We start from the raw sequence: 10,259 nt of genomic DNA on the forward strand, positions 1-10,259 counted from the left end.
ATTGAACGCCTTACTCCCCATCTAGAAGTCCTCCAAGTGTGCCCTATAGAAAAGATATTCTAACACCTATAATCTCTACCAAATTCCTACAGTCCCATTTCCCTCTGCCAGAGTCTTCATTCATGACAACTTAGTCATCTATATCCAAAAGCTGATGATGATTTAGCCCCTCAGGCCCCACATACTTCTTCGTATCTATTGCCTTGTATAAACTTCTTAGCAAAATGTTTTATTACTTTTTAAAATCATAAGTTCTTTGGAAAAACACACTGTGTATCCTTTTCATCCCTCATAGTTTCTTACGCTAAATAGGTACTTGTTGAACAATTGAATTATTAAAGGAATAAGTATTTTATTTGACACTTGGGCTCACTTTACATCTAATGTAAGATTTTTCTTTGCAGGTCTTGGCCACCTGTAATATTGAACAGTCCTTTTTCAATGACTGGTTCACTGGGCACCTGAACTTCCAAATCGAGCACCAGTGAGTAATAAAAACAATCCATGGTAAAAGGCAAGGGCTGTCACTTTGAATAGCCCCCGCAAACAGTCCAGAGCAGAGCCCTATAGCCAAGATTTCAGAGAGAAAAAAATGAACCAGAATTCTTTAAAGGCTGCTTTCTTTCTAAAACATGAATGGTAAGGAAGGGAAATAAAGAAAACAAAGTGTAACAATTGTGAGAAACTGAAGTTCTTGAAAAAAATACCAAAGACTCAGTTTCTAGATTCCCAAAGACTTACGAATTGGTGATTGGTTTCGTTTTGTCTTGCATGTGGTTTGTTGGTAATACCCAAGAAAAATCATAATACTTGTGTAACCAAGTTGTGTTGAAACTTAATTAAGATTTCATATCTGGGTGGCTCAGTTGGTTGGACGACTGCCTTCGGCTCAGGGCGTGATCCTGGAGTCCCGGGATCGAGTCCCACATCAGGCTCCCAGCTCCATGGGGAGTCTGCTTCGCTCTCTGACCTTCTCCTCGCTCATGCGCTCTCTCACTGTCTCTCTCTCTCAAATAAATAAATAAAATCTTTAAAAAAAAAAAAACATGAGCTCTTAAAAAAAAAAAATATCAATCTATATCGTTAGAGCTGAGGTTACAAAATAACAATGAAGTCCAGTTCCTGCTGCAATTTCCAAATGATATCTGGAAATACTTCACCAACGGGCAGTTAAGAGGATGTCCACTAAAGAAAGAGAAAATGATAGTACTTTGAAAGTCAGTCTCTCCAGAATATTCAAAGAAGAGACTTTCCACACCCTTTTTCCCTAAGCTGTATCTGATAATCAGAGGAAGGAAAAATATGTACTCACGGAATTTTCTCAACCTTCTTCTCCTGTTAGTCCTTTATAATCTCAGCAAGGGGGACACCTGAGTGGCTCAGTCATTAAGTGTCTGCCTTTGGTTCGGGTCATGATCCCAGAGTCCCAGAATTGAGCTCCACATGGGACTCCCTGCTTTGCGAGCCTGCTTCTCCCACCCCTCTGCCTGCTTCTCCCCCTGCTGTGTGTGTGCTTGCTCTCTCTCTCTCTCTCTCTCTCTCTGTGTCAAACAAATAAATAAAATCTTTTTAAAAAATAAAATAAAATAAAATAAATTCTCAGCAAGGGGCACCTGGGTGGCTCAGTCAGTTAGGCATCTAACTCCTGATTTGGCTCAGGTCATGATCTCAGTGTCATGGGATCAAGTGCCACTCTGGGCTCCACTCTCAGCCCAGAGTCAGGGGGAGATTCTCTCCTCCTCTCTCTCTCTCTCTCTCTGCCTCTGCCTTCCCATGCTCGCTCGCTCTCTCTCTCTCTCTCATTCTCAAATAAATAAATAAATAAAATCTTTAAGATCTCATCAAAACGGCAAAGTTTATTATTCATATTTTATCAAAGAAAAGGTTAAAAGCCAAGAATTTCATCTGATTGATTAGGGAAAGACTTGGATAAAATCCATTTCTCCTCACTTCTTATTCCTATCCTAGAAATTTTCTCCACATACCTTGACTACAACTTACTGAATAATCAACATATTAATTGTGCAGGAGTTAAACGTATATATAGAGAGAGACAGAATGGTGGAGGGGTGGTTATCTCCAACTCTGTAGGTATTTCAAGATGGTAGAAAGCCCTCTACTTTCATTTGACCTGGCTAAAAATAAATATATTTGGTAGAGGTAGTTCTCTTAGGTCTTCCCAAACATTTGCCACCCACAGGGCTTGAAGAAGATTAAGAGATAAGATTAGAGTGGGGGTTTTTTTGTTGTTTTTTTTTAACAATTTTATTTATTTATTTGACAGAGATCCACAAGTAGGCAGAGAGGCAGACAGAGAGGCAGAAGCAGGCTCCCTGCCAAGCAGAGAGCCTGATGTGGGGCTCGATCCCAGGACCCTGAGATCATGACCTGAGCCAAAGGCAGAGGCTTTAACCCACTGAGCCACCCAGGCACCCCCTAGATTAGAGTGTTTTGACAAGAGTTTTGAACTTCCTGGAACTGGAGTACTATGCAATGTCAAGGTTGGGTCTGCCTTGCTAATAGAGTTTTATCTAGTAATAGGGGGAAGAAAACTTCTTCAGGTTGCTCTTTTGATCTAAGTTTTGTATCTCCTGTCTCTGTATCTCTAGTCTGTTTCCCACAATGCCACGCCATAATTATCACAAGGTGGCACCCCTGGTGAGGTCACTGTGTGCCAAACACGGATTGCCGTATGTGAGTAAGCCCATGCTGGAAGCATTTGGAGATATTGTCAGGTAATTACAGAGTCTTTCAGCTCACAGTTCCTATCACTGTTGGTCCCCAGACTGTCACTGCCTTGTGAACCATTTATTCAAAAACTATTTATTAAAGGGCATCTGCGTGCTTAGCATGGACATGAGAACCTTCAGGGAACAACGTCAACAATGCAATGATAGTAAATAATTCTTACTGTGTACCTACTTCCTTCTAGGTAATTAATTCTTTGTGAAAATGCCTTGCTGCCTTCCTAAATTTCAAGGTTCTTAAGACCAGAATTGTGTGTTATTTGCCCCTGTATTTCTTCAAGAGCCTTATCATGCTTTATAATTTATATGCCGGGGGTGTGGGGGACTCTCCAATCATCTTGCCCAGATTTACGAACTTAGATGCCTACAGGGTCCAAGAACATAAATGTGTGGATCGGAGAGCGGTAACTGACCAAGAGCAGAGATGCATGCTGGAACTGAAAATCTGTACTCATCTTGGTATATTCACATCCTCCTACAAAACACTAAAAGCCCATGATCTGGATGTAATAAGTTTCTCTTACTTTTACAATCAGAAGAAAAATAAAATACCTGTGTTTTGAATTAAGCCAACAAGGCCAGGCCTGGCCTGATCTGACCTCTGGACCGTGCTCCCGTTTCAGACTCCCCACCACTCCCATTTCCCTCTTCTGCCTTCTGGATATCTGGCTTCTCTTCAGTTGCTACAAAACTCCCTGCCCCTTACCATTTCCTGTCCTTTCCCACCTTTTCCTTGCTTAGAATGTTCTTCCAGCCCACCACCTCCCCCTCACATCACCTTCTCGATTTCCATCCACTTTCCAAGGCTTATAAATGCCTTTTCTTCCTCTCAATCCCCTCTCACCTCCAGGGCCAAACCTTCATCTGCACTTACAGCACCTGCTTCTCTTCACTTGTGACTTTCATCACAATCATGACTAAATAACATCGTGGCTAATATATTATTTAATGTATGTCTCCCAACCTAGATCAGGAATCCCATGTAGATGGGACTCATGTGTCTCCTACTCATTGCTACATCCCCAAAGCCTAAAAAAGTATCTTTCACGTTGTAAAGTATGATAGGTGGGTAGATATAGGATGCTTTAACTTATAGAAACTCAGAGACTTTATTTTGAATACTAGAAAAAAGAACAATTGATTTTTGGGGTACAAAGGAGAATAAAATGAAATATAAACTCAATCTCCTCCTTAGAGGAAAGGTGAACTCCTCTGCTAACAAAAACAATGCAGTGTATTTGACTTTTTTTCTGGGCAACAGAAAAAAACATCCATCAGATATTGCTGGAAGTGACAACATTGCCGTGAATCAAATGAAAAAGCACATGTTATATGGAGTAGCTCCTTTTCCATTAAAGTCTCACCTACTGATGATTTTGTCTGTCTCTCCTGCAGGGCATTGAAGAAATCTGCAGCCCTCTGGAGGGATGCTTACTACGAAACATGAAGAAGAGCATCAACCTTAATACACATGTAGGGGTATCTCTGAAGGGGGTTAATGAATGTACAAGAGATCTTTCCTGCTTACCTGATGGTGCCTCTGGCATAACTGAGGGTGCCAGGAGAGTGAATTCCAAGGATACACGATAACCCCTTCCCTGAAGGTTTTCTCTGCAAATGCAAAGCAATGGAAACACAAGGTGGTTAAGGTGACAAAAGGGAAATGGGAGTCAAATTCTTTTATTTCTTCAATAGAATCTTGAACTTGGTCCTACCAATTGGATGGTCTCCATCACTGGGTCATAAGCACAAGAACCAGAGAAAATTTTACTGATGAGGTGGGTATAGGAAGAAATGGGCCAAAGAAGAGACCTCTGATGGGCACTTCAGGAAACACTGCAGTTGTTCCTAGAAGAGAATGGTGTATTTAGGAAATTTCTGCCAGAATACAAATCTTTGCTTATTCCTTACTTAAATGTGTGAGCCTCTTTTTCTTTTTTTTTTAAGATTTTATTTATTTATTTGACAGAGATCACAAGTAGGCAGAGATGCAGGCAGAGAGAGAGGGGGAAGCTGGCTCCCCGCTGAGCAGAGAGCCTGATGCGGGGCTTGATCCCAGGACCCTGAGATCATGACCTGAGCTGAAGGCAGAGGCTTTAACCCACTGAGCCACTCAGGTGACCCAGAGCCTCTTTTCCTTTAAAAAATAAGTCTAATTAATGTTAAAGCCTCCTTAACTGTTTTCATCTTCACTTTGGTTTTTCATTATTGTACCTACATAGCTGTAATTGTTATGTATATAAATTTTGCTTCTAAATTATAAAATCTCTTAAAGGAGTTCCCTACATCAAGGCCCAATAGCCATTGATTAAAGAGGTTAAGATTCCATGTTTTAAAATTATTGGTCTTATGCTAAAGTATAAACTGTCCCTGATCATTTGATTGATTTATGTAATCCCTACCCACCAAAGAAGAATTACTACACCTTGTTATTAGGTAACCCTGATGAAGAAAAGAGATTTGTTTTGTGTACTGTAGACATCAGGCTGTGTCAAAGCATTTTTCAAGCTGAGCATTGAATTAAGCACATGTTAGGACAAGAAAGTTTCAGTGCTAGAAGGATTAGGGTAGGGGACGCTCTCAGCACCATACTGATGTCGAGCATCTGGGCTTTTGCTCATTCATTCATGGGGTCATGTTAGAGATGACCCTAGCTGTGGGAGGGAAAACAAACAGCATAAATTTCCACCTGAAGCTCCAAACAAGTCAGCATTATGGGTTATCTGTTGTCTGAAATGCTACCAGTAAGTATTCCATTCCCCTTCTTCAAACCCTATAAAATACTCTTTTTCTTTGTTTCTTAATTAAGTCCCTGGGTTCCAGAGCAAAGATCCTAAGGCAGAAGGAAGTGTGATGACTTGAAAGAAGCCCCTGGTGCTAAAGCATTAGGAGCAGAAGCCAGAGTGGTACAAGAAGGACAATGAAGAACAATACATGAGGTCCAGAGGAGTTACTCATGTATGTCAAAGCTCAGAAAGCAAGAACTACTCAGGAAGAAGAAACATAGAGATGCTAATGATAGCAAACAGGGAAGTTGGACAGAGGATAGAAAGGAAGAAAGGCTTTGCTGACTTCATGATTCTTCTTTTTTTTTAATTTTTAATTTTTTATAAACATATAATATATTTTTATCCCCCGGGGTACAGGTCTGTGAATCGCCAGGTTTACATACTTCACAGCACTCACCAAAGCACATATCCTCCCCAATGTCCATAACCCCACCCCCCTTCTTCCAACCCCCCTCCCCCCAGCAACCATCAGTTTGTTTTGTGAGATTAAGAGTCACTTATGGTTTGTCTCTCTCCCAATCCCATCTTGTTTCATTTATTCTTCTCCTACCCCCTTAACCCCCCATGTTGCATCATCACTTCCTCATAATTCTTTATGATATAAGCCCTGAATTGACGTGGCAAGAACCCACATTGCACATGCTAGTGGATCTACACATGATTTCTCCCGCCTGAAGTCAGGGTTGTAAGTGGTTCTGGGGTACAGTGGTTGGTTTTCTCTGCTGTATCTGGCCCAACTCCCAGAGATGCTCCAGCACTGTTTCTTCTCCTTGTCTCTTGAAATAGCAACCAGACCTCTTTCTGAACAGACTCACTACCTCAAAGACATCCCTCCATCAATGTTGAAACTAGTCCACTTGGCAGTTGCCCAGATGAAGTTGGTTACTATGGGACTGAACAAATCTGGGAGATTGAGACACATTATCTAGGGGAAACACGTGAAATCAGTTCAAGAAATTTGCTAAAGAATTCAAATTTATGACGGAGTTAATTTTAACCTGCTTTGTGGATCTTATCTCAGTGTAACAGTCATTTTCTTTAACAAACTATCTCAACTGATTTCTCTCCCTCACCCTGTGCTGACTGGTATTTTTACTTGGGGGGACATTTTATTACTTCTTTTATTGTATTACTTCTATATTAAGCCTCCTAGAGAAGGAGAACCAAGTCCTATAATGTTCACATCTTCCCAGACCACTGAGCACTGAGTTAGAATCTAGATGGTAAGTACTCAGGGCATTTTATTGCTGTTCTCCAGAGTGTAGGGCTCTACTCCATGGCCACATGAATAAAGGTGGACCAGACTTCTGTCTCTTTAAACTAAATGACTCCTGAAAGTGGCCCTGGGAGGAGCAATCAGTTGAACAGCCAACTCTCAGTTTAGGCTCAGATTATGATATCAGGGTCCTGAGATTGAGTCCTGCATCAAGCTTCACACTCTCACCCTCTGCCCCTAACCCCCCCTCAAAAAAATAAGTAAATATAATAGGAGGAGGGAAAATGACAGAAGATTAGGGGACCCACATTTCATCTGGTCCCTTGAATTCAGCTAGATATCTGTCAAATCATTCTGAACACCTGTGAATTCAATCTGTGATCTAAGGAAAACATGCTGCTGCAATTCTATAAATAGAAAAACAACCATTTTTTGCAAGGTAGGAGATACAGAGACATGAATCTTAAGGGATATATTGGAAGGTAACCTCAAGGGAGAAGGAACCTCCATACGCCAGCCCTGGAAAGTGATACAGCATCAAAGCACAAAATCAGAACTTTAAAATCTGTTCTACTGAGGGTGTCCTTATCTGAAAGGCGCTCATGTGGCAAAGTGGGGCAGAATACCAGGTAGGATAGTGTGGTGGGGATCTCAGGATTCCCAGGGTTACAGAAAGAGCAGGGGTGCCTGAGTGCAGCAGAGCTCCCAAGCATTAGAGCAGGGAAGCCAGCTACAGTTAGCAAGCCCTGGAATGGCCTCTCAACCAGGTATTGCCATAAACACTCCTCCCCAGGATCTCGGGCAAATACCAACTCTAGGGAACACACAGAACTGAAAAACTCCTGTGCTAGGGAAAATAATATATAGAATTGGAGGTTTTATTCTCATGAGATTTTACTCTTTCAGTTTCAAATTTTCTGTTTCTGTTTCTGTTTTCTTCTTTGTCCTTTTCAACTAATTTCTTATTTTACCAATTCTTTGTTTTTAGTTCTTTTTTTTAATTTTCATTTTTATACTTAATATTTTATAGATATATTCTTCATTTTTGGCTTTCTGTCATGTTACTCAATTTTATTTTTGTATATATATATCTTTTTTCTTTCTTTATAATTTTGGAACTTAATGTCTTCTAACAAACGTACCAAAATACACCCAGGACCAAGTGAATCGCCCTGTTTTGTCCACCTGGGAGATTATATTTTCTCTTTTTTCCCTTTTTTTTTTCTTTTCTTTTTTGGTTTCCAACCTCTTCAGATTTCTCTAGTGTGTATTTTGCTAGGGTTGTGGTGGATACTTTTTTTTTAAAATATTTTATTTATTTATTTGACAGACAGAGATCAGAAGTAGGCAGAGACGCAGGCAGAGAGAGGAAGGAAAGCAGACTACCTGTTGAGGAGAGAGCCTGATGTGGGGCTCGATCCCAGGACCATGGGACCATGACCTGAGCCAAAGGCAGAGGCTTTAACCCACTGAGCCACCCTGGCACCCCGTGGTTGATACTTTTTATTTTGTTCTCTCATCATCTATTCTTCTCTGAACAAAATGACTAGAAGGAGAAAGTCACAACAAAAGAAAGCACCAGAAGTAACATTTTCCTTTCATAGACCTAATCAATATAAATATAAGTAAAATATAAGATCTAGAATAGGTCTTATTATATATATATTATATATATTATGTTATATATATAATATATAAACACAGAATAATGATTATAATGTTACTAGCTGAGCTTTGGGGATTAAAAAAGGATAAATGACACTAGAGAATCTCAGTGCAGAAATAAAATCTAATCAAGCTAAAATTAAAAATGCTTTAACTGAGATGAAGTCCAAAATGGATGCTTTAACAACAAGGATAAATGAGGCAGAAGATAGTCCACAGTATAGAACACACAAGGATGGAAAGAAAGGAAGCCAAGGAAAAAGAGAGAAAAACAATTAATATCATGGAGGAGGCTTTGAGAAATCAGCAATACCATAAAGCAAAATCTATTTAAATTATTGGGGTCCCCTAGGAAGGAAAAAAAAAGAGCAGGACAGAAGGTATATTTGAGCAAATCATAACTAAGAACTGGGGAAGGAAGCAGTCATTCAAGTCCAAGAGACACAAATAACCCCCCCAAAAATCAATGAAAATAGATCAATACCCCAACGTATAATAGTGAAGCATGCAAATTTCACAGATAAAGAGAAAATCCTGAAAGCAGCTCAAGACAAGAGGTTCTTAATGTACAAGGGCAGGTACATTAGACTGGCAACCAGACCTGTCCACAGAGACCTGGTAGGCCAGAAAGTGCTGGCATGACATATTCAGAGTATTAAATGAGAAAAATTGCAACTAACAAAATGTTATAAATCAAGGCCATCATTCAGAATGGAAGGAAAGATAAAGCACTTCCAGGAGAAATAGAAACTAAAAGAATTTGTGATCACTAAACCAGCCCTGCAAGAAATATTAACATGGATCCTATAAGCAAAGAGACACACAAGGAATATTACAATGGCACCAATTCATATCTTTCAATAGTTACTCTGAATGTAAGTGGGCTAAATGTTACAATCAGAAGACACAGGGCAATATATTGAACAAAAAAGCAAGACCCATCCATATGCTGTCTACAAGAGACACACTTTAGACCCAAAGACACCTCCAGATTGGAAGTGAGGGGTGGAGAACAATTTACCATGGTAATGGACATCAAAAGAAAGCTGAGGTAGCAACCCTTATACCAGAAAAATCAGATTTTAAACCAAATACTGTAGTAAGGGATAAAGAAGGACACTAAATCATATTTAAAGGTACTATCCAACAAGAAAATCTAACAACTATAACTATTTATGCTCCTAACTTGGGAGTAACCAATTATATAAACTAATTAATAACAAAGTTAAAGTAGCACATTATAATAATATAGTTATAGTAGGGGATTTAACACCCCATTCACCAGCAATGGACATAGCAGAAGAGCAACAAGGAAACAAGGGCTGTGAATGACCCACTGGACCAGATGGACTTCACAGAGATATTTAGAGCATTCCATCCTAAAGCAACAGAATACATATTCTTCTCCAGTGCACATGGAACTTTCTCCAGAATAGATCACATACTGGGTCACAAATCAGGTATTGACTGGTACCAAAGATTGACATCATTCCCTGCATATTTTCAGACCACCATACATTGAAACTTGAAGTCAATCACAAGAAGAAATTTGGAAGGAACTCAAGTATTTGGAGGTTAAAGAGCATCCTACTAAAAGGATGAACCAGGAAATTAAATAAGAGTTTTAAAAATTCATGGAAACAGATGAAAATAAAGACACAACTATTAAAAACCCTTGGAATGCAGCAAAATCAATCTTAAGAGGGAAGTGCATAGCAGTACAAACCTTTCTCAAGAAATTAGAAAAGTCTCAAATACACAAGCTAATCTTACACCTAAAGGAGCTGGAGAAAGAACAGCAAACAAAGCCCAAACCAAACAAAGGAGAAGAGAAATAATAAA

At 39.7% G+C, this 10,259-nt stretch overlaps 1 protein-coding gene across 1 annotated transcript in view; it reads left to right on the forward strand.

Annotated features, from left to right (window-relative positions):
• Nucleotides 1–4,657, forward strand: part of LOC122912930 (fatty acid desaturase 2-like protein FADS2B) — a 38,079-nt gene extending 33,422 nt beyond the window's left edge. The window contains exons 10-12 of the mRNA XM_044259329.1: nt 405–484; nt 2,610–2,735; nt 4,143–4,657. Of these exons, the coding sequence (XP_044115264.1) occupies nt 405–484; nt 2,610–2,735; nt 4,143–4,194 (258 nt within the window). The 3' untranslated portion in view covers nt 4,195–4,657. The remainder of the gene's footprint in view (nt 1–404; nt 485–2,609; nt 2,736–4,142) is intronic.
• Nucleotides 4,658–10,259: the final 5,602 nt, after the last annotated feature.

Source organism: Neovison vison, chromosome 7, assembly GCF_020171115.1.
Source record: "Neovison vison isolate M4711 chromosome 7, ASM_NN_V1, whole genome shotgun sequence".
NCBI lineage: Eukaryota > Metazoa > Chordata > Mammalia > Carnivora > Mustelidae > Neogale > Neogale vison.